This window comes from Peromyscus maniculatus, chromosome 6 (assembly GCF_049852395.1).
Source record: "Peromyscus maniculatus bairdii isolate BWxNUB_F1_BW_parent chromosome 6, HU_Pman_BW_mat_3.1, whole genome shotgun sequence".
Taxonomy (NCBI): domain Eukaryota; kingdom Metazoa; phylum Chordata; class Mammalia; order Rodentia; family Cricetidae; genus Peromyscus; species Peromyscus maniculatus.
Window position 1 is genome coordinate 77773401 of NC_134857.1, and position 23773 is coordinate 77797173.

The window sequence follows — 23773 nt, forward strand, 5'->3', positions numbered from 1 at the left end:
CAAGAGGTAGGGTGGGTGGATTTTGGTCATTTGATGAGTTATAGATGTTTGTCACCATTTAGGGGTGTTAGTCACAAGTTGTTATTTGTCATGGTCAGGAAAAATGATCTAACAAAGGCGTTAGATTCAAGGATCTCTTTCTGAAGGAAAAAGAAGGGATATAGTATAGAAATGATAGAATAAAAGGATAGATTATTGAATCTACTTTTAAACTAAAAAGCAAATACTAGTCGTAAATATTTTACATTGTTATGGATTTTTGTATACTGATACAAATTTAAGGTTATTTTTGTTATACTGTATATATATTTCTATTCTTGTTTAAGGTTTTGCACCTATGCAGCTCATTTTAAAAGGTCATATAAAGTTTTAGTCTTTCAAAGTTATTTAGGATAATAAATACAGATTAACAGTCACCTATAACAATCAAACTTATAGTCACATTAGTTATGTTTTCAAGGTCATCAGAGATATATTTTAGATGGATAAGTGATCTTCAAATACTTCAAAGACCTACTAAATATGGAATTTAAAATGTTTTAATAACATAAGACTTTTTATGACAATGAGACACGTCTGCTCCTGGCAGCACCAATCTACTTCAGAGAAGATGATGGACATCCAAGAACTTCCATATGGAGTTTGCTTTCTTTGTGGCAAAAGTTAGCCACTGGACAAGAAACTGCCCTTGCCTCAACTGCTGACAGTTACTGTCCAAACTGGACCAGCAGGACACAAAGAAAAGCAACTGCTGAACTTTGCCAAGACAGGGTAGAACAGTTCTTCAAAAATTCCTGCTTTACAGAAAAGTCTGTCAGATATTCTAGGCCTGTAGGTTGAAGATGGATGCCCTAATTTTGCAGAAAAACTTTGGGTAACTGTCCAGGCAGCCAGATGCCTCTGTCGTTTTGGAAATGGCTTGCACTACACTTCCTGTTTACTCATGTAGTATTATATCCTTCTGGGGTCTTTGATGGAGTTGAAGACTAGATAATTATAGTTTTCCTTAGTTATGATAAAAGGTAAGTTACGTACACAACTTTGGCCTCACCAAGAGAGGATAGATAATGGAATATTTTCTCTAAATTTGCCAAATATTAATGGACTGGACATTGTAAATGTAATTCTTACCTGATAATTGTTCTTATTGTATATAGTTTTATCATGTTAAGAGTTATATCCTTTCCTTTTTATTTAGACAAAAAGGGGGAAATGTGAAATAATCTTTTTGTACACTGTGAAGATTGGTCACTCGGATTGGTTTAATAAAAAGCTGAATGGCCAATAGCTAGGCAGGATTTGGGTTCAGAGAGGATGCTGGGAAGGAGAAGGGCAGAGATGTGGAGAGTCATCAGCCAGATGTGCAATGAGTTGGACACATAAAATGGGACAGAGGTAAGAGCCACATGGTAGAACATAAATTAATAAAAATATGGGCTAATTTAAGTTGTAAGAGCTAGTTAGAAACAAGCCTAAGCTATTGGTTGAGCTTTCATAATTAATAAGAAGTCACCATGTCATTATTGGCAAGTTGGCAGTCCCAATGAAAAGATCTGACTACAGAAAACTCTAAGACTGTCCCCATGATTCTCTGGTATCTATACCTTTGTGTAATTTTCATCCCTTTGAAGTGCTGTTTTGTTTCTAAACAAAATGCATGGCAAACATGCTCAGAGTCTGGACAAGAGAAAAACATAAAAGAAGGAAGCAGTCAAACTATCCCTATGTGTAGGTACCATCATTCTTTACCTATAAGACCATTTTGAGTCTATTAGAAAACTCTTGGACATAATTAACACAGTAAAGTTGCAATATGCACAATCAATATTATAAAAAAAAAAAAAAAAGAAAGGAAGAAAGAAAAGAAAACCCAGTAGCTCTTATTTATACAAATGGTCTGAGAAAGAAATTAGAAAAATTATTCAATTCACCACACCTGGAAAGTAGATATTTACACAGTAAAGTTGCAAGATTCAAACTCAATATTTAGAAAAAGAAAGAAAGAAAAAAAGAAAGAAAGAAAGAAAAGAAAATTCAGTACTGAGATTTTATTTATACAAATACTCTGAGAAAGAAATTAGGAAAATTATTCCAAACACCATTTCTGGAAAGTAGATATTTAGAAATAAATGTAGCTAAAGAAGTGAAAGACCTCTAAGACAAAAGTTTCAAGTTATTGAAAAAGGAAATCACAGAAAATATTAGATACTGGAAAAATATTTCTTGTTCCTGGATAGGAAGAATTAATATTATAAAAATGTCTATACTACCAAAATTAATATACAGAATTGATGCAATACCTATTGAAATTTCCATATCATGTCTCACAGGTTTAGAAAAAATAATTGTAGAGTTTGTCTAGAACCACAGAAGACCACAAATAACCAAAGCAATCCTAAGATGTAAGGACAACTGATGGTGGTGATATTACAATACTAACCTCAAACTATACCACAGAGCTGAAGTGACAAAGACAGCCTGGTCCTGGCATGAAAATAGACAGACTAATGGAATAGACTATAGAACCTAAAACTAAAATGGCAAATCTATGCTCACTTAACTTCTGACAAAAGAGGGAAAACTGCTTTGGAAAAAAATGCAGCCTATGCAACAAATGGTGCCGGCAAAACTGACTTTCCACCTGCGGAAGAAGGAAACTAGGTACTTACCTTTCACTTTGTACAAAAACCAATTCAAAGTGGATCAAAGACCTTCATTTAAAACCTGAAATGCTGAAACTTCCAGAAAAGTTCAGGGATACTCTTCAACACACTGAGCTAGGCAAGAATTTTCCAATATTGTTTGTGATCCATTTATTTTTATTTTATGTGTTCGGGTGTTTTGCCTGCATGTATGTCTGTGCAGTGCCCATGGAGGCCAGAAGAGGGTGTTAGATCCCCCTTGGAACTGGATTTACAGATGGTTGTTAAGTCACCATGTGGGCACTGGGAATTAAACTCAGATCCTATGAAAAAGCTCTTAACAGCTCAGCCATCTCTCCAGCCCCATGAACATTAAAACTGCACAGGCACTAACTCCAAGTATCCACAGATGGGACTATATTGAAAATAAAGTTTCCGTCCAGCAAAGGAAACCATCAGCAGAGTGAACAGACAGCCCACAAGATGGAAGACAATCGTTAGCAGCTGCACTTCAGGCAAGGGCTAATATCCAGAATTTACAAAGAACACCAGAAATTAAATACCAAGGAAATCAAACTGCCAGTCAACAAACAGGCAAATGAACCAAATAGAGAGTTTCAAAAGAAAGACAGAGGGAAGACAGACAAATGGCCAATAACTATTTTAGAAGTGTTCAATGTTCCAAGCCATCAGAGAAATGCAACTTAAAACTACCAAGGGATACTGTCTCACTCCAGACAGATGGCTGCCATCAACACAAATGATAGCAAATGCCGGAGAAGATGTGGAGAGAAAGGAACCCATGTTTACTGTTGGTGGGGGTGAGTTATTTGGATACTTACCCAAAAATGAAAAATAGAACTACCATATGACCCAGCTATCTCACTCCCGGACAGAGACCCAGAGAGCTCCACACCCTACCGCAGAGATATTTGTGCCCATGTTTATTACTGTTTTATTCACTACAGCAAGGAATTGGAATCATCATGGTCGTACATCAACAGAGGAATGGATAACAAAATTTGTTATACACACACACCATATATAATGGACTACTACTCAGATCTAAGGAAAAGTGAAGTTTAAAATATTGCAGAAAAACAGATGGACTAATAATGTACAATATTAAGTTTGGTCTCAGAAAGAAATAAACCACTTATTCCTTCAAATATGTGGAATCTGGTCACTAATAATGTATGTCAACAAATATGCATGTGGGTTCAGTGTAACAAGAAGGAAAGAGAACAAGAAAGGTTAAATGTGAGGGGATGCAAAGGACCGATGGCAGGTAACGGACAGAAATGATAAAAGAGAATGCAAAAGATAATTGTTTTCTAGTTCCAAGCCATGTCATTTTTGGTTTTGGTAATGACTGAGTGCATACAAAGATTTAACTGTGAAAGTGTAAAATTTAATATAAAGCTTCACAGCTTCAATTGTGAATGTCAATACATAATTTCATTAAGTTGTATAGACTTTGGGTCTGCTTAATTTTGATGCATGATGTTTTTATTTATTTTCAAGGTCTTTTATAGTAAAGCTTACTTTAAAAGATCATTGTTTGTAGTTATAAATCACTCAGCATTGTTGGGAGACTTTAAGACTCTCCCTATAATTCTCTGGTATCTCCCTATACCTTTGTGTACTATCCACCTCCTTGGAGTGTTATAGAGAAAGATTTGCTTCTCAATAAATACTACATGACAAGCATGATGGAATATCACTGCACCACTGTGCTACAGTCTACATCAAAGTGAGCAGAATTTCCAGATGTAATTGAGTCCTAACCGATTGGCTTTAAAAATATTTGTTTGTTTTTAATTATGTGTTTGTATGAATCTGAGTGTGGGTGTGAGCATGTTGGTACAAGTGCTCACAGAGGCCAGAGGAGCTAGATTTCCCTGAAGCTGGAGTTACAGGTGTTTAAAGTTGTCTGACATGGGTGCTGGGAACCAAACTCTAGTCTAAAGAGCAGTGTGCACTCTTAGCTGCTGACCCATCTCTCCAGCCCCATCATCAGTTGACTTTAAACTAACAAACAGTGGGTCTGTCATAGTCAGGAGAGCCCCCGAAAAGACAGGCAAGGAGAGAGAGGAGCAACAGGCTTTATCCCATGACTCTACTACCTCACAGAAATCAGTTCTGCCAGTGATGCATGGGGCCTTAGATACTGAGCCTTTCCAAGGCCTGCCTCCAGATAAGAAACCTAGTCCACACCTGGATTTCAGACCCATGAGACCTTAAAGTAAGATCCAGAGGAGCCTCATCTGGATTTCCAGCACAAAAGCTTGCATGATAAAGACACATGTCATAAGTGTGTAGTGATTTGTGGTATACCGATCAGTAACAAGTGCTCAAGGAGTTAGGGATCTGGTGCCCAGGCTGCCCAGCCTGAACCTCACCTGCACCTCCATGCTCGCTGGCTCCTCCAGCAGATGTAGCAGGTGTTGTTTCTCCTGAGTCAGCTGTTCCACGAGTCCCTCCTGGGCAGCCAAGCTCTGCCTCAGCTCTTCAATTTTCCTGGGCCAAAGACATGGGAGGAGTCTCTTTGTGCAACCATCCAACCGTTAATTATTGACCTGTTCCTATTTAGGCTCCTGCCACAAACCAGTGAGCTTTCTTACTGGATGCCACTGACGGGCCAGCCTTAAGAAGAAATCCGGTCCAGAGGGACACGACATCTCAGAAAGGGTGAAAAAGCCCACTATTGGTACTTAAAGCGTGGCTACAGTGTGCTCTCCTGGGGAACAAGGACAAGGAAGCCCAAGAAAAGACTACCAAAGACGCCTACCTGTCCCTCTGGGCCAGGGCTTCAGAGTATTGGCCAGGCTTCACCTGGTCTCCCGGTGTGTCTCTCCTGTCCGTAGCAGCAGCATCCATCAGCTTCTCCGAGAGCGCCAGGTTACACCCCTTCTCCACCTCCACCAGAGCTGCCATCCGCGCGGCTTCATTCTTTGCCAGCCTGGATTCCTGAGAAAAGAAGGAGAGCTGAGCGGTGGTCTAGTCCCACCGAGGTCAGGCGCTCCAAGATACAGGGGTATTTGACGGAGAAGAGAAGTAAAGGAGAGCAGCTAGGCCAGAAGATAGGGTGGCCCCGGAGAGGCTTTGGGGGACCACTTCTCCGGTCTGGACCTGCGGACACTCCTCACCTCCTGCAGCAGCTGGATCTTGTTCTCTAGGAGCTCGTAAACTTGTTCTGTCTCCTGCTGCCGACCCTCAACCTGATGCCGGAGCTCTGCTTCATTCTGGTTGTTGAGATCCTCCACATCGGTCCTAAAACCACATAGCATTTGCCAATTAGAGCAGACCCCCAACCTCATGAGCAGACTGGGATCGCTCCAGCCAGGCGCTCATACCTCGGAGGAGAACATGAAGCCCTGCTGCGGCACTGTTCCCAGGACCCACTCTGTCTGACCTTTTCATCTGACCTTTCAGGACCTGTAGGTTCATTTGTTCTTGTCAATCAGGGTAGGTCTGCTGCCCTGAGGTTACCATGATTGCAATAGCTTCAAGAGTTGATGCTCATAGTGAAGGCAAAGGAGTCAGCAGCTATGATCACGGTCATGGACTTTCCCAGGTAAAGTGCTCTCCTAGAGGGATTTGCTAGCATCCTGCTTCCCTGCTGTTTGGGTTTTAACTATTCATTCCATTTAGGTTGCCAGGACATACATTCATTTGGGCAGCCACCGAAATGCCCTCCTTTACAACCAGGAATGCATAGACTCACTGTCCTGAGTCTGGGACACTTCTACAGAATTCTATCAAGTGTTCAAGGTCCCGGGCAGAGAGCAGATATTTAATCTGAGTACACTCTGGTTTGGGCTGCATGTGGCTGCTCTGATATCCCTAGGAATGACTGTCCAGGCACTAGCATGAGGGGTAAGGTATCACCAGCTTATTTATAGTGCACAACAGCTGTCCTGGGATATCTGAGGATTAGAAGTTTGGGGGCCCAGACCAGGTGCTGAGTTATCTTAATTCCGGTTAGGTTTTGTTTGTGTTTTAAGCCATTTTTGAGAACCATGAACCATCATCATCTTGTTCCCAGAGTGAAGAACTGCATTAAATCATAGCACACTTTACTATTTGGACCAGGAGTTTGTCTCCATAGAGATGGATCAGCTATTCCCAGAGATTGCAGGACTCCTTGATTTATAGTGGGCGCTAATCAGCGCCATCCCAGAGGTTAGCCCCATCTTCTGGTGTTGGTATCAAATAGCCTTTGTGAAGTAGGAATGGACAAAAAGTCAAAGAAATAGCCCAAGCATCCGACAATGGCAACTTTAGGGGATCAACTTCTCCGTTAGCCCCACATCTCTTGATAAATTCACCTGATAGGCTGGAACCAGGAGCTTTAGAGAATGGAACACACTTTAATTATTCTGAGATAAATTCAGCTCCCTATAACCCAGTTTTTCATATTTTAGAAAAGTATGCCACTTTTATCAAAGTACATATAACTGTAATAGGCCACAGGACAGATGTCCTGAAATATGTTCAGTCATTGGCTGATCAGTGGATGGTTGCATGAAGTTTTCTGCCATTACAAAGAATGATGCAGAAGCATTCTTAGCTTTCTCCTCTCATGGGCATCCTTATTTATGAGGAATAGAGCTCCTCTAGGAATTTTATGATTTTTTTCACCTTAAAAATTAATAAATCATACCAAAAATATCATAATCCCCCACTTTCACCAGAAGAACATGAGAGTGACCGTTTTCCCTGAACCAGCTCTTGTTTTTTTTTTTTTAGACTGACTGATCATTTCTGATAACGTTGTTTGCAAATACTTAACAGTCACTACCTCCTGATTAGTTCTTTCCTATTTAACAGGAAATTTGCAGTCTCAGGTGTGGGAAAGTCACCCATCCATGCCAAAATGTATCTGACCAAGTAACAGGTATATCCAAGGAAACATGAAATCCATGGCTTCACATCCCAAATCAGATCCTACATTCAAATGTGAAGGCTAATGTAACATGAAACTTAAACGGTCTTATAAAATAAAAAACCTGGTGCCAGCTATTGGGGTAAATTCTGAAAGATCAGAGAAAAAGAACAAACCACAGCTAACCTCACATTGCCAACTTCTCAGCCAATAATGTTTCCTCAAACTGGAAACCTCTGTGTCTTCATCTGAATGGATCTCAGCTGAACTGCTGCTAAAAGCCTAAAAGCTTAAAAGACCTCTAGTTCCTGGTCCTCACACCTTTCTGCTTCCTGCCATCACTTCCTGGGATTAAAGGTGTGTCACCATGCCTGGCAGTTTCCAGTGTGGCCTTGAACTCACAGAGATCCACCTCTGGAACGCTAGGATTAAAGACACGTGCTACCATTGCCTAACCTCTATGTTTAATATAGTGGCTGTTCTGTTCTCTGACCTCCAGGTAAGTTTATTGGGGTGCACAATATATCAACCACAGGCTAAGGTTCAGGACTTTGCCTCTGAATCCATTCCTCTCTGGTGAGTGAGCCTGAGTCTGGGGCAGGACGAAACTCGTGTGCACACACTGCTCAGCACAGAACTCAGCCTGCAACTCACCATGTCTTATCCAGATGCTGTTTCCTGTCCTGGAGTTCTCGTTTCAGGCTCTCCACTTCAACCTTCAGCTCGATGTTCTGAAAAGCACACAGACATTAACCATCATTAGCGGTCAGCGCTCTCTCCTGGCTCCTATTGACGTCGGCTCTGGTCCACAGCCTCTCATCTCCGTCCTTTTCAGAACCCACAACACATGTGGAAATCCAGACGGATCAGTAAACAAGCTCTCCAGTTCTGAGATTTCCCCTGTGCTGCCATTCATGCTTCCTCTGGATCACCAATGATGCCCTAGCTCATCAGCTCTCTGAAACATTAGAGGACAGACATAGAGCAAAACGAAAGTTTCCTACCACTACAGGCCACTATGTATTTTAAAATATGAAGGGGGTTAATTATTTGTGTATGTGTGCTCTTGTGGGTGGGTGCACCGGTATGTGCAGGTGTCCGTGCAGAGAGGTCAGAGGGCACCAGGTGGCATTCCTCAGGAGCCATCTACTTCCTTTGAGGTAAGGTTTCTCACTACTTTGGAACTCTCTTCTAGGTCAGGCTAGGCTGTGTGGCCAGTGGGCTCCAGAAATCTGCCTGTCTCAGTCTCTCCAGCACTGGGATTATCAGTGTAAACTACCACACCCAGCTTTTCCCTGGGATTGTGTAAACTCCACACCCAGCTTTCCCTAGGATTATCAGTGTAAGATACCACACCTGGCTTTTCTATTTTATTTTAATTTTTTTGGCATAGTTGCTGTTGATCAAACTCAGGTCATTATGCTTACATGATAAATACTTTCCCTATTAAACTGTCTCCCGAGCCCTGGGTTTAATTATTTAAGGAAAATATTTTATGTGTATTTTAAAAACAATGCCATAAATTTTATTATGAAATTGGACTTTTATAAATTAAGTGGTCTTTGGTGGTGGATCTACGTAGGGAACAATCCTTATAGGGTAAGGCAGCAACACTTAAGATTTTGGCAAAGAGAAAAAGGAAATAAAGGCATGCCTGCAGAGTGTGAACAAGGATTTAGTGATGTTGCACAGCCGATCAAATAGCCAGCTGTGTATGAGGAATGGGAAGTCAATACAGACAGCATTAGCCGAGCCAGGAGGTGATCGATTGCCAACAGTGCTTACTGTGCAAGCAGGAGGACCTAAGATCAGATCCTCAGCACCCATGTAAGACAGCTGGTGTGTGTGCCTGTGGCCCCAGCATGGGGAACAGAGGGGGAGGGACGAGAGGGAAGATAAGGACTGGAGACATCAAAATCTTGGAACTTAATCAGATTCAACTAGCCAGATCAGATTCAGTGAGAGATCCTGCTCCAGGGCATAAAATATAGAGTGATAGAACAGACACCAGACATCTTCCTTTGGCTTCCTGTGGGGCATGCTCTCCCACACATATATATGCATACATATACATATATCACACATATGAAATACACAGAAGGGAGGGAGGGAAGGGAGGAGGAAGGAAGGAAGGAAAGAAAGGAGGAAGACAGGAAGGAAGAAGGAAAGAAGGAAGGAATTAAGAAGGAAGGAAGAAAGGAAAGAGGGAAGGAAGGAAGGGAGGGAGGAAGGAAGGAAGGAAGGAAGGAAGGAAGGAAGGAAGGAAGGAAGGAAGGAAGGAAGGAAGGAAGGAAGGAAGGAAGGATGAATCTGGTTTGTGAATGCCATGATGAAGAAGAAACGGGGGAAGCCAGTGGCAATCAAAGACTCACCAGTAATGCCAGAAGCTCCACCCGTAAAGTCTCACCAGCATGGATGCCTAAACATGAGCTGAACAAGGACAGCAACAATAGACATGCCAGTGTGGGTGGGAGAAAGACCACAGCCCTCAGCCCTACACAAAGAACTACAGGCCACTAAGGAATGACGACAGCAGGAGAAATAGTCTTCCCCTGGGAGGAGAGCGCACCAGTTGGTACCCCAATGCCAAATAGTCAGTCCTAAAAACATACATACAAGTAACAGTATATAGACCAGATAGACTGTATTTACATATTTAGGAATATGTGTGTGTGTGTGTGTGTGTGTGTGCGCGTGCGCACATATATATATATCTGTATGTAACAAATTATGAAATAATAGAGGCCATGGATTTGAAAGAGCAAGGAAGGATATATAGGAGGGTTTGAAGGGAGGAAAGAGAAAGGGGAAATGATGTCATTGTATTATAATCTCAAAGATAAAATAATTTTAAAAATTTAATGAGTACAAGGGGGGAAAGAGCAAAGAGGTCAAAGGCTAGCCGAGCAGTCAGAGGTATAAAGCCGAAGCACAGGAAAGGTGCACCCTGGGTGCCACAGCAGCGTGACAGATTCATTCTATGACATTGTACACCAACCACCAACCTCTTGGTGTCAAGGGCCACACGAGAGTATACTTGTGAAAGATCTCAGAACTCGTGTCTCATGATAGGTGGGTGAAGCAGGAATACTTACTGGGAACAGTAGAAGCCTGCTTTAAATATTTGGGTTACTAAGAATTGTCGAACAGCAAGAAACAGGACTCACAGTTTTAGGTTATATTTGCTAGTGAGTTTCCAGCTGATATGTTGACAGGAATGACAGGGACAGTCTGTGTGTGTGCTTTGGGCTCCAGGTACAGCATGGGTTGATGTCAGATGAGATTAGAATACCTTAATTTCTTCAAGGCTTGCATTATAGTATTTAAGAAGAAAAGGATAGTTTTGTGTTCCCGAGGGTGACTTTGAAGCTATTACATCATGAACACCACATAGGGTTACAAGATTTAGCAATTAAAACTGCAGGGTGTCCAGTTCAACTAGGATTTCAAATAAATAATAAGTCATTTTCAAATCTCAAGTATCTTCCTTGCAATATTTAGGTAAATTACAGTAAAGTATCGTCATTGATCAGATATTTAAATTGAACTGAACAACATGGATTTGTTCACATTAAAAGACAACAATTGGCAATTCTAGTCCTGTAAAAAGATCAACCACTGGCAAAGAATATTTTAATTTTTCTATGAGGGAAAGGCTCAAGAGTTTCATATCAAGTCCATGTGGCATACCAAGAACTATCTCTGCAAAAAACTTAGGCCGGTGTGTGTGTGTGTGTGTGTGTGTGTGTGTGTGTGTGTGTGTGTGTGTGTTGTGCATATGGGTGTGTAGAAATGTAGAGGCCCAAAGTTGACGCCAGGTGTCTTTCATCACTCCTCGCCTTTATATTTTAAATATAAATATATTCAGGGTCTCTCTCTCCGAGCCTGAAGCTCATCCATTCGGCTGGCCAAGGTCTCTGCCTCCCCCACGGCTGGGGTTAAAGGCCTGCCCCTCTACGTTCAGCTTTTATATAGGTGTTGGGAACCTGAACGCAGGTCCTTGTGTTTTACAGCCAATACCTCTCAATGGAGCCATATCCGCGGCCCCCTGGAACGGTGTTTTAACACACCTACCATAAATATGATATTTATAATTGTCACCACCAGCAGCAGCAACACTGCCATCAGGGGACAGTGGCAGTTTTCTCTGACATCATAATGTCTCACATGGATTTGGCACTCCGAACGTGACGCTGGGAAGGAGGACTCTTAAGGTGACTGTCCCTCCTGCAGCTAGCACACTCAATTGTTGAACTCACTGAATTTTGTTACATTTCTCTGTTCAGAAAGTGGGGAAAACTGGGTAAAATATGCTTAAGTCTTGCTAAAATGTTTGTCTTATTATTGTTGTTGCTTGTGTTTGATGTGTGTATGGGTATGCATGCCATAACACACACACGGAGGTTAGAGGACAGTTTTGTAGAGTTGTTTCCTCTTTCTACCTTTACATGGATTCTAGGGATCAAACGTGGGTCCCCAGGCATTTGTGGTAAGGGCCTTTGCCTGCTGAGTCATCTTGCTAATCTGACTTAAGTCTAACATAAAAGAAAATTTAAACTATATTTTGAAGTATTGGCAATGATGATTTTTTTTGTTTGTTTGTTTGTTTTGTTTTGTTTTTTAGACAAGGTTTCTGCATAGCCCTGGCTGTCCTGGAACTCACTCTGTAGAGCAGGCTGGGCTGTAACTCAGAGATCCTCCTGCCTCTGCCTCCTGACTGCTGGGACTAAAGGTGTGCACCCCCCCCCCCCAACTGGCAATGATGGTCTTTATCCCTGGCTAACTTAACTAAATTGGGTTTAGTTAAGTCTAGATGTTTGCTGAACCATCTCAGATAAATTCAGTCGAAAAGGCTTGGGTAAATAAACAGAACCTCACAGCTGGAAAGCCAAGGTAAATGCCTGGGATACATAAATAACCTGATCAGTTCTCATGATGTCTCGCAGAATCTCTAACAGGCACAAACTGATCTGTCCCCAAAAGTTCCTTGTAAGCAATTTAGCATGAACTCTATGTTCTAAAGCAAAACCAAACACCCCCCCAAGGAATGTGGGGTTATGGGGGGCTCTGAGGATACCCAGTCCTAACCACAGAGAACCAGCTGCACACAGTGGCTAGCTGAGCACTCTGAGCCTCAGTTTCCCCAGGGTTGTGCGGCTGCCTTCTTCATCAGTGAAGACAATAATGACCATTTCACAGTGGATTTGATGTGGACTAGGTGAGATGGTGTGCAAAACACACCCAGACACTCCTTGTGTGAAGGTGTTCACCAACCAAGACTTTGGCACCTCTTCACGTCAGGTCTTTCATTTTAAAGCTAAGGAAACTGAAAGCCAGGCGGGTGACCTCTAAGGTAAAAGCAGAAACAAAATGCGACATTCTACACTTGCTTCACTGTTTCAGACAGATGGCAGCTCTGAAAACAGTACTCACTTTGGTCTGATTGAGTTCCCTGTGGAAAACTACAGTTAGAAGATGTATTGCGTGGAGTCCCTCTTTGGAAGTCTTTATGGAGGAGGCAGATATAACGGGGACAGCCAAAGTACTAAGGGCCAGGAGAGGTACCTGGTCTCTAAAACCCTTAATCTTCTCCTCTGTCAAGGGGACTAGAGTGATCCCAACCTCATACAGATATTCATAGACTAAATGAAATAACGTATAAAAACAGGCACATTACTGGCATGCTGTAAACATTCAAACCCATTGGCTATTACGGACAGTAATGATAACAATGTGCCCTGTCTGAGACAGCTGAAGTTAGGAGATGCCGTCACATATTAGACTAACACTGTATCATAGAAAGGAAATTATTACACTAAAATCAGGATGCCCCAGCACCTGAGCATGAGTTCTCAACTTGAACACTCTCCACTTTAGTCTCTTGAGATTAGTAGTGAAGAGAAATGGAAAGAACCGGATGGGGCAGGAGGGGGTGAGGGCCAGGGGTAATTGACGGCACAGTTTTGTCTACACGCGTGAGTGTTCTTGTGTGTGTTCTAAGTACAGCTTAAGTAGGTCCCAAACTAGATTTGCTTACCATATCAGCGGATCTTGTCAGCACTGCATTAAGATATCTAGAGAAATTTATATACCAAAGAATAGGGAGCTGGGGGAAGGGGGAGTCACCTCTTCTGCCATATGCCCCCCCCAAAGACTATCCACCCAATAAACTCAAGGGAAGATTTCAGAGCTGAAGCTTACTTAAGTAAGAAAGGCATTAGGCTCCATCACAATGTCAGCACTTAGAATCAGAGGCCAGGGACACACTTAGCAATTGACCGGACTCCAGTGACGTGTGTCATGATGTGCAGTGCGCTGTGCTCAATAAAACCACAAGGACCAGCAGCTCAACAGCAATCCACATTAAACCCAGCACTCTGCAAAAATGATTTCCCCACCTGCAGTTCCTTCAACTAGGACTGAGTCCTGCATTTCCTTCCGAGTTCAACTAGGACAGAATTAAAAAGAAACAGCAGAGTGAGCCGGGCAGTGGTGGCGCACGCCTTTAATCCCAGCACTTGGGAGGCAGAGCCAGGCAGATCTCTGTGAGTTCGAGGCCACCCTGGGCTACAGAGTGAGATCCAGGGCAGGAACCAAAAGAACATGGAGAAACTCTGTCTTGAAAAACCAAAAAAAAAAAAAAAAAGAAAAGAAAAAGAAAAACAGCAGAGTGGCCAGCTCACTCTTTCCAGGTCTCCCATCTTAACTCTAAATGGATCGACTGCTCATATAATTCACAATGTGGTCATCTCTCTTAAACATAATATTTTCAAAAACTTTCCCAATACAATTCATGGCAGAATAAATCCAACAAATGAACAAGCTAACAAGAGACTGATGGACAGATGGACTGGGGGAAATGGACAGCTGCTTCCTCACAAGGATCTGGAGAGGTGTTATTTCTTAAGATGCACAGGTTTGTTACATTCCCATATATTTTTCTACCCGCTTTGCCTTGCCTTTGTCCTCCCTGGTGGTCCATAGCAAAGCCTTCTATTCCTTGCAAACATGGTATAACGACTGTGTAGTTCCTTTTCCTGTAATCGTGCCTAGTAAGAAGCTCAGAGCGAGAGGCACGCTGGTCCTTAGAGCTTCCTGCATGACCAGCGTCCCATGCTTAAAATTCACACTGTAGTCTTGTTTCCTAGGCTGAGCTCTGCTATCTAAGGCAGGGATGTGGGATAATGCTTTTAGACATACATGAAAAATGTAAAATTAAAACATAAACTAAAAGATTTTCGGTTTTAATGTGGGAGCAGTCTCTAAGTGGTGTTCCATGAGACCACTGAAGACAAAAAGTTTAAAAAAAAAACAAAACTGGATTCCAGCCTCCTCTTCTGCTTCTTTCCTCCTCTTTCCCTCGAAAGGGCCAAAGTTCTACTCCTACGTGCCTCACCAAAGTTCAGAGAGAGACACTGTGCTCTGGAGATCTGAACAGGAACATCGGACAGGGGAGACTGACTATGGACTGGACACCAGCTGGTGTTAAGAAGGCACTGTTCAAACTCTGTGTGTAGTAATATTGTGGTGCTTATGTCTTAAAGAAAGAATGTACCAGAGGTCTGTGCTGACCCATTGCCAGGCAAGGTCATCAGATGTCTGAGAGCGGCTGTAAGAAGTTGAGAAGAGGGAAGCCAGAGCATTGCAGTGAGATCAGCCAGAAGAACGAGGTCCATTGGGAACTGCTGAGGCTGGGGACACGGTCCCCAGGACAGGGGGCAGGGACACGGGAAATACTACTCTCTTTGTCTTTGTGCACATTTAGAATCCCCCCTAAAGTCAAAGGGGCATTTTCATTACAAAAACATCAGCACTTAGACTCCTTACATCCCCCCCCTTTTATATCTCTGGAATTACCTAACTAGAGTCACTTGGCTCCCTTCATCAGCTTCCTGCAGCCCTCTGAGTTACATAAAATGGTGGTGCGCAGTCTATTTCCTAATACTGATGAATGGAGAGAATGAGCCCGCCTCTAAGCACCTCTCTGACATAAGGAAGCCAGTGGACAAGCAGATGCAGGCGCAGGCAGGAGAGGAGAAATGGAGAAACAAACTGCAAGTCAGAGGTGTCCGAGAGGAACCTGCAACCTCGTTACATCAAAGAGCCAAGTTCTGTCACCTCACCTCTCACATTGTCTCCTTGGCTTCATGTCGCCTTGCCCATACCTGCTCAGTTTACCCTGCCTGATGGTCCCCTTTTGTTCTGACTTCGGCTCACGCCGCCGTCAGTCAGCATCTGCTCAGTTTTTCTGAGCAGAGTTCTGAGAGATGATAGTTCATGGAGACACAGTCCCCAGACCCCTCGATGCTCAGTGGTGCCACCTTCCTCCAAACACAAGGACTCCTACTGATTGTGAAACCAATCGTGCAGCTGTCCTTGAATGCCACCAAGGCTCAGCCTGAGCCACTCCCGGCCAGTGGTGTCTTCTCTCCTTCTAAACCTGATGTTCACTGGGATGCACCTCCAGCTTCCTCCTGTCCAGAGAACTTTCTGCAGTACAAGATGAGCATAACTCAGCATCCATACTGAGGGTGGTGTCATCAGGACACATGGGCAACAGGTGACATTCAGACTCTCCCAAGCAAGCCAGGGCTTGTGGCCATCCAACGCCTGTTTCTAGAACACACCACCTCGCTCTTTCTTGCATCAGTTATTTTAAACATCTGCCTCTCCCTCCAGGCTTTCACAGATGTACTTTGCCCTTGGTATCTCTCCAAGGAAGTTTAGGGAATGAATACTTAAAAACATTTTGTCAACTGTCTTTAATTGCATTTCTGTTTGGGTATTAAACTGCAGTGTCCTATGTGTGTGTGTGTGTGTGTGTGTGTGTGTGTGTGTGTGTGTGTGTGCGTGCGCGTGCATATACAGATATATGTATACATGTATACATATAATAGAGTGCTGTGGAACAATCTTTGTACACTGTAAATATGTATTACTCTCATTGGTTAATAAAAAGCTGACTGGCCTATAGCTGGGCAAAAAGAGATTGGGTGGGAGAGCCAGACTAGGAGGATGCTGGAAAAAGAAGGACAGACTCTGAGAGGAGTCTCAAGCCAGATGCAGAGGAAACAAGATGTGTAGAAAATGAGGTAACAAGTCATAAGCCACATGGTAGAACTTAGATTAGAAATACTGGTTAATTTAAGATGTAAGAGCTGGCTGGAGACAAGCCTAAGCCATTTACAATTTACAACAGCCGAACATTTACAATTAATATTAAGTCTTTGTGTGGTTATTTGGGAGCAGCTGCTGAGACACAGAGAAACTCCACCTATGAGAGAGAGAGAGAGAGAGAGAGAGAGAGAGAGAGAGAGAGAGAGAGAGAGAGAGAGAGAACACTTGACAGCATGTCAATATGCATGATAAAGTCAGTGAATACAATCTCCTCATTGGAGATCAAAATTTCCAAACTGAAGCACTTTCCTTGGTCTCACAGGCTTGAGCTCAGGGAGTTCTCTGTTACAGTAAGGGGCAAGTCAGGGTCAGCCTTCAGGGACCCTGCTTGCACGTTTGAAACAGGAGAAGCCAGAGGAGCAGACTTGCTACAAATGAGTCATTATTTGGGACAAAAATAAATGTAGCAGAATCCCACCCTAATCACTTCTGTAAATTAAAACAACTCAAAAAGAAATAACTTAGTGGGAGGAAGGGTTTAAGGCTTCTGTGAGACCCTTCCACAGTTCTATCCACCCCGGTGAGAGTAGCCATTAATGTGTGGACTTCACACCCTTTCTAGAAAAGTAAAGTACAAATGTGCTCCTTGTACACAGAATAACTTCCTTTTTCAGGCTTCTTGGGGTAATATTACATCTCTGTAGAACATAGTAAAGCACGCAGTGTTTTCATAAGGAATTCCATCCTTCTGACTAAGGTACAAGGTGGTGGTGTTTGTATGATCCCCCTAGAAATCATTTACGTAGTTTCTGAAGGAATTCCTTTATAAATAAATTTTCCTTCTGTTCACAAAATTTCAAAGCAAAAATAGAACCCGAGAACACTAGTGGGTGCAGACATCTAGCTCTGCCATTAACAGTGCGATGTTAGAGTACTCATTCCAAAGCTTGGTTGGTAAACATTTGATTCATTCAAATCGGGACCTTTCCACCTTGCCTAAGGAAAAAAATCATAATCCTGCCAGTGTCCTGTGTGAATGTGAGCCATCTAGCCAGCAGGGTTCATGTGCAAAACATCAGGTTTTTAGACGTTAGCAGAATGGAAGACTTGGTTTCTGAAGTAGAGCTCCTGCCGTCCGTCCCACAGTCTACGCTCACCATCTTTCGCTTACTCAGCTAAGGCCCAAATTAGAGCAGAGGTTGCTCCAATGTGAGACAAGTGTCCTTTGTTGCCAGGAAAGGGACAACAGGGCAATGTCTTCAGTCACCACCGTCAGACTGTGTAATGCCAGGGCGGTGCCCTGCCAGAGGCAGCTTGAATACCCGGTCTCCCACGGAGATGGAAAAAAACAAGTGGAGAAGTTTGGTTTCTACAACAACAGCGAGCCCTGTCTCCGAACTGTGACATTTTGTTCAGGGCCCCGGTCTCAAGCCCCACCTCCCTCACTTCCGCATAGGGTCCTCAAGCCACGCCCACTTGCTCTGATCCGGCTCTGAGTGTGCGGACATTCTAAGATTAGGTGTCTGGGCAAGCACGGCCAGGGGTTGTGTGTGAGTGTGTGGGAGTATGTGTGTATGTGGGGGAGGGAGGGAGCTGGGGGGGGGGACTGGGAGACAGGAAGGCAGAGGAAAGGAGCTCTTTAGGCAGAGGGTGAGGTAGCTGATTGGTGAGATGGCACCACATGTTTTGTTCCCCAACCAAATACTTCATAAGCACCAGCCCTTGTACAGGCAAGGCGCTGTAACAGCTTCTAGAAAGAGCAAGCCAGACACCGCTCCCAGAGGATTTATAACATCCGTCTAATCAATTAAATCGTTGATTTATAGCAGAACGCAATAAGCCAGAGCAATAAGCAGCCTGCAATAACCCAGGATCAGAGAGCCGTGTAGAACCATGCACAGGTGGCAGATATAAACAGCAGCAGATACACACATTACTGTGAATTCGCCATGTGACTCCTGACTTCATCCTCCAAAGAGACGCCACTAAACCCACAGACGACAGATCATGCGCCAGGCTGCTCTCCCGCCCAGCATCCCAGTTCTACTTCGGGATAGAAAAGTGAATGAACTGCAGCACCATCAAGGGAAGGGAAGGCTCTCGTGCTGAGGCAGAGGCATGGTAAGATGGTTGTCAGCCTGGGTGTAAATATCCGCTATCACACATTCTACTCCATCGAACTCGGGGAAAAGGAAAATTCAACCATTTTTCACAGACAGCTCATCCCCTCTATTCTGGAGATCATTTCAGGAACATCAGCACAGTTCTCTGTGTTTTAATTTCACGTATATCGATTAAAAATGTAATTAAATAAGATGAAATAGAAATAGTGACATGTTGAAGGTATTCAATAAATGTGATTTCCACAAGTCGTCAGATGCACGAACCACAGGTGGAAGAGCTAATTCTGATCAACTCAGTTTAGAAATCCAATAAAAAACAAATCAAATGAGGCGTGTTTGGAATTTGATGGTGGAGGAAGCATGTATGCAATGGGCAAAGGGTAGAGAGGAGATCGTCTCCCGTTCAGTTTTTCTGTGAGCTACAACTGCTCTAAAATATAAACTTTACTTTTAAAGAAGGATAAATGAGGGGAAAATGTGAGGTGTGCTGGCCATTTTGTTTTCTCTGAGCACAGAGGTCCCAAGATACATACTGTCTTTTTCACCCTGACTTCCAATAAAACCTCCGTGTGTCATAAGCTAGTCATTTTCTCTGGCCACTCCATTAGCCTCTTGGTTGAGTCCCAGAGCCTCTGTTGATCTGGCCCAACCAAGCTGGCAAGTGAGATGATATACACATAAATACCAGTGATCTCAGGGAACCTCTCCCCTCCCCAGTACATTCCTTAGCAGGACAAATCTCTCTGACTTGGCTGGAGTCTATGTTCACAAATAGGCCTGGCTGGGCTTAATTTAGTAACTTGCAGGCCCCTGGTAAGAGCCAGGGTGAGGCTGGAGCCTGTGCAATCCCCCAGGCTACTTTGTGGGAGACAGGAGCCCAGCCCTATCACAGGAGCTAAAAGGGTTGCTCCAAGTGATGCTTCTCTCAGCTGTTTAAGAACCGCATTTCACAGGAGCCACCCTTTGTTTTTCTTAATTTCTCCTCAGGCAGCAGGTACAGGACTTATATGGAGTATAATAACTATATTAAAGGCTGGGCGAGATGGCACACACCTTGAATCTCAGCACCCAGGAAAAAGAGGCAGAGGGATCTCTGTGAATTCAAGGCGGTTTGTCTACATAATGAGTTTCATGCTAGCCAGGGCTATGTAGTGAGACCCTGTCTCAAAAAATAAGACATCCCAAACGTAAATAAATTGGTGGATATGGCCTGTTGAAGATGTTTAAATCCTTGACGGCATCTGACATGATCTGGTACTGGACTCCAATGTCCGACTCCTGTTTTAAAAGCCTGGCCTGGCCTAACGCAAATCTTATGATCATCAGGTCACCTTCTGAGCTTAGACCTCTCCTGGAAACCTGGGACAGTGTTTACCCTACAGACACCACAGCCGGGCCATTCAGGATGGCAGGCACAGGCTGCCCACAGCTACTGAACCCTGGAGATGTGACTAGTACAAACTGAATGCACCATGAAGATTCCAGGGACAGTTCATGGTGGATTTTTAATATTGACTATCATGAAAGGACATTAAAAATCTTTTAAAAAATTAAGAATTTTTGTACTTTGATTTTTTTTTTTTTTTTTTTTTTTTTTTTTTTTTTTTTTTTTGGTTTTTTCGAGACAGGGTTTCTCTGTGTAGCTTTGCGCCTTTCCTGGAGCTCACTTGGTAGCCCAGGCTGGCCTCGAACTCACAGAGATCCACCTGGCTCTGCCTCCCGAGTGCTGGGATTAAAGGCGTGCGCCACCATGCCCGGCTTGTACTTTGATTTTTATGTTGAAATTACAATGTTTTTGGTTGTGAGCCTAGCCTTTAATGGCTGAGCCATCTCTCCAGCCAGAAATTACAATGTTTTTAATGCATGATTGCCATAGATTTTTTTTTACACGGTTCTGTTAAAATATGGTCACCAGAGAATTTTAAATAGCATGTGTGACTTGTATTGCACTTGATCGTGTTTTAAGTACATCAGGTGAGGCCATCTTTGGTGCCTTGCAGTTCACCCTGTGATCTAAACACACCAGAAGCAGTTACTGGATGTAATGTATTAAGCACTTAATACTTATTAAGTATTTGGTGAAAAAGGAATAAATAAATGCCACCATCTCACAAGTCAGTTACTTATCCTCAGCCCAAAGAGCGGCTTGCCTCTGCCTATCTCTGTTAGGTTGAACAGGTGGGGAGTTTCAGTTTCTACAATGGCAGCCCCCCTATCCAAACGGCAAACACTGTTCTGGTCACTGTCTCAAGCCCCAGCTACAACAGCAGGCCTTCATAGTAAGTTCCTCTCAACCACCACAGTAGAGAAGCTGCTGAGCGGCCGCAGACAGGTGATGTCACGGTTCCATGAGGTGTTTGGACACCGAGTTGCAAGTCATCAGAAGGAACGACCCCCTCTACTCAGGGCCTCACGGCTAGCACATCCTACCTACAGAAGACGATTACATTTTACCAAATGAGGGGGTGCCGCTGGGAATAAACTCAGTCAAGGATTTCCACTTGCTAGTTGGTCCTTTTCTCACGTTACATGCTTCCAAAATCTACTAGCTCTCTTTGCGCCATTCCAGAAGAGTTGGGGACAGCTGGACTTCTCCTGGCAGCTGGGTGTCAGGAGAAAATAACAAAGGACGGAGAAAACGGCTTCTCAGCCACGGCTTCTTTCTGCCCAGCGGAATCTCACCTGCGGCTTACAGGGCGTTGGGAACCGAGCCACACAAAACCCTGGATTTCTGTTATGAGCTCAGTAATATTTATGTTGAAAGCTGTGGAGGATACCTGGTGTTGATCTAGGCCACAAAGTATAATCTATAGGGAGATTTAAGAAACATATACATAAAAAGTTGCCAGGTAGAGATGAAATGATCTGTGTCAAATAGTTATTCTGAACTGTAGCCAGTTGAAGAAAATAGATGGAGAGACAAGATTTGGGACAGTGATGATGAGGAAAGACCCACCTGAGCAGGTGCGGTCTGGGCTGGATGGACTCTGGAAGATGGGTAGGGTTTGTATGTGCAGAGAATAGGTATTCCAGGTATGAACATGGATGTTTCAGAATGAATGAGCCCCCGGGAGAGGGAGTAACTCACTTTAGGAGTATGCTTGGAAATGTATTTGGGGGAACAAGTAAAAGTCGTTTCTCCCCTGACGCTAGTGCAAGCTCCTCCTGGCACATGGCCCTGCACCAGCACCGGCTCTCACACGTCCTGTCTCTGAGCACAGCTCCTCTTCCAAGCAACACCCAGGAAGTCTCGCCCTTCCTCGTCCATCAGGATTTCACTATCCCCTGAAAAGTCCTACTGCTGTACGACAGATGGACACTTCCATCTTTAAAAACGGCTCTACCGACCCAGTACCCTTACCAGTCACCCTCTGTTTCTTCCTTCTTGGAACACAACTCTTCAATGGAATCACCCATTTTCACTACCCCAGTGACTCTTCTCACATTTTTTTAAGCCCACTAACACCAAGCTTTGGCCCCCACTATTTCACCAAAGTGGCTCTAATAGAGACCGTAGATGGTGCTAATGTCGAAGGAGAATGTTCAGTCATCATATCACTCAAGCTCTCGGAAGTCTTTCAAAACTTTGAACCCGCCCCCTTAGTTTATCTGGCGTCAAGGACCCCAGCCTCCAGCTTCTCTTCCCACATTACCATGTTGAGCCTGTTCTGTCTTCTTCTGCCTGTTTTTCTCCTTTTTTCCGAAGCGTTATCAACGTGAGTGGCCTACAGCATGGTCCTGGACCTTTCCCTCCTAGATGCTCTCAGTCCCTTGGTGATCGGACCTAGTCTCAAGGCTTCCAATCCCATCTGCATGCTGACACCATTAAAACCTGTGTCTCTAGCCCAGCCCTTTCCCCAGAAGTTCTGACACACTCAGTCACTTGCTTGCCACATGAAATACCTAACAAGTATCTCAAACACGAATTTTCTAAAATTGAGTGTCTTGCTCTTCTACCTCAAACCTTCTTCACCTATAGTGTTCCCTGTCTCAACAGAGGCAGCTCTGTCCTTTCTGCTGCTCAGGCCGAAAGTCCTGTGGTTCTCATCAGTTCCTCTCACATCCTACATCGGATCCACCCATGCAAATCCCATTGGCTCTGCCGCCTTCCCCACTTCTTCCCATGTTAACTGGTGCTCTGCTTTGAACACCATCCGCCCTCAAGATGGACTACAGCAGCTGCTTCCCAGTTGTCCTCCTGCCTCCCATCCTGGCCCATCTATACCCTGTTTACAATGTTATAGCCCGATTTGATCTTTTCCAAAGTCAGAGAGGACTGCCATTTGTTAGATAGGTCCTCAGACAAAACCCCGGTGCCCTATGTGACTCAGAAAAGGTCTGAAATCATTAAAGCAATACAAGCGCCCACCTGCTCTTTATCAGCCCCATCGCCTCTGAGCTCACATTCTTTCCCCGTCTCAGGCTGCTTCAGCCAAGTCGACTCTTCTGTTGTTTATTAACCTGGAAAATTCTTCCCACAGTTATCTGGTTGGCTAGCTTCCTCATCTTCTTCTAGTCACTTTTTAAAAATCACTTTTTATATCACAAAGACAATTTTTTGCAGTATCTTCTACATTGGAAAATGTAGGTATTATATGACCTGATGGTTCCGCTACTGGATATTACCCAAGAGAAATAAAATGTTCATAGTAGCTTTATCCTGATAACTAATCACTGGGCATGAACTATATGTTCATTAACAAATGGATAAGCAATTTTTTGCCATCATTTTTTGGAATTCTAGTAAACAATGAAAATGAAAGCAATTTCATTTTTAATGGAATTGAAATAATAATGTGAACGAACAAGATAGGTGGAAGAAGCCAGAATCCATAGTTCATACTCTATGATTCCTTTTGTAGGGGATTCTAGAACTGAGAAAACTGATTTATGGACAGAAATCAAATCAATGACTCCACAGCCTGGAGGTGTATGAGGATTGGTACCACAAGGATGTACAGCAGCTGCTCCTGGGTGATGGGAATAGCTGACATTTTGATGTC

At 43.5% G+C, this 23773-nt stretch overlaps 1 protein-coding gene across 2 annotated transcripts in view; it reads right to left on the bottom strand.

Moving 5' to 3' along the window:
• The window catches only part of Pde4dip (phosphodiesterase 4D interacting protein), a 199746-nt gene that overhangs the window by 88279 nt on the left and 87694 nt on the right, over positions 1-23773 (bottom strand). For both annotated transcript variants that reach the window (XM_076574651.1, XM_076574649.1), the window contains exons 5-8: positions 8185-8261; positions 5792-5915; positions 5434-5612; positions 5045-5162 (exon numbers count right to left, since the gene is read on the bottom strand). In XM_076574651.1, the coding sequence (XP_076430766.1) occupies positions 5045-5162; positions 5434-5612; positions 5792-5915; positions 8185-8261 (498 nt within the window). The remainder of the gene's footprint in view (positions 1-5044; positions 5163-5433; positions 5613-5791; positions 5916-8184; positions 8262-23773) is intronic.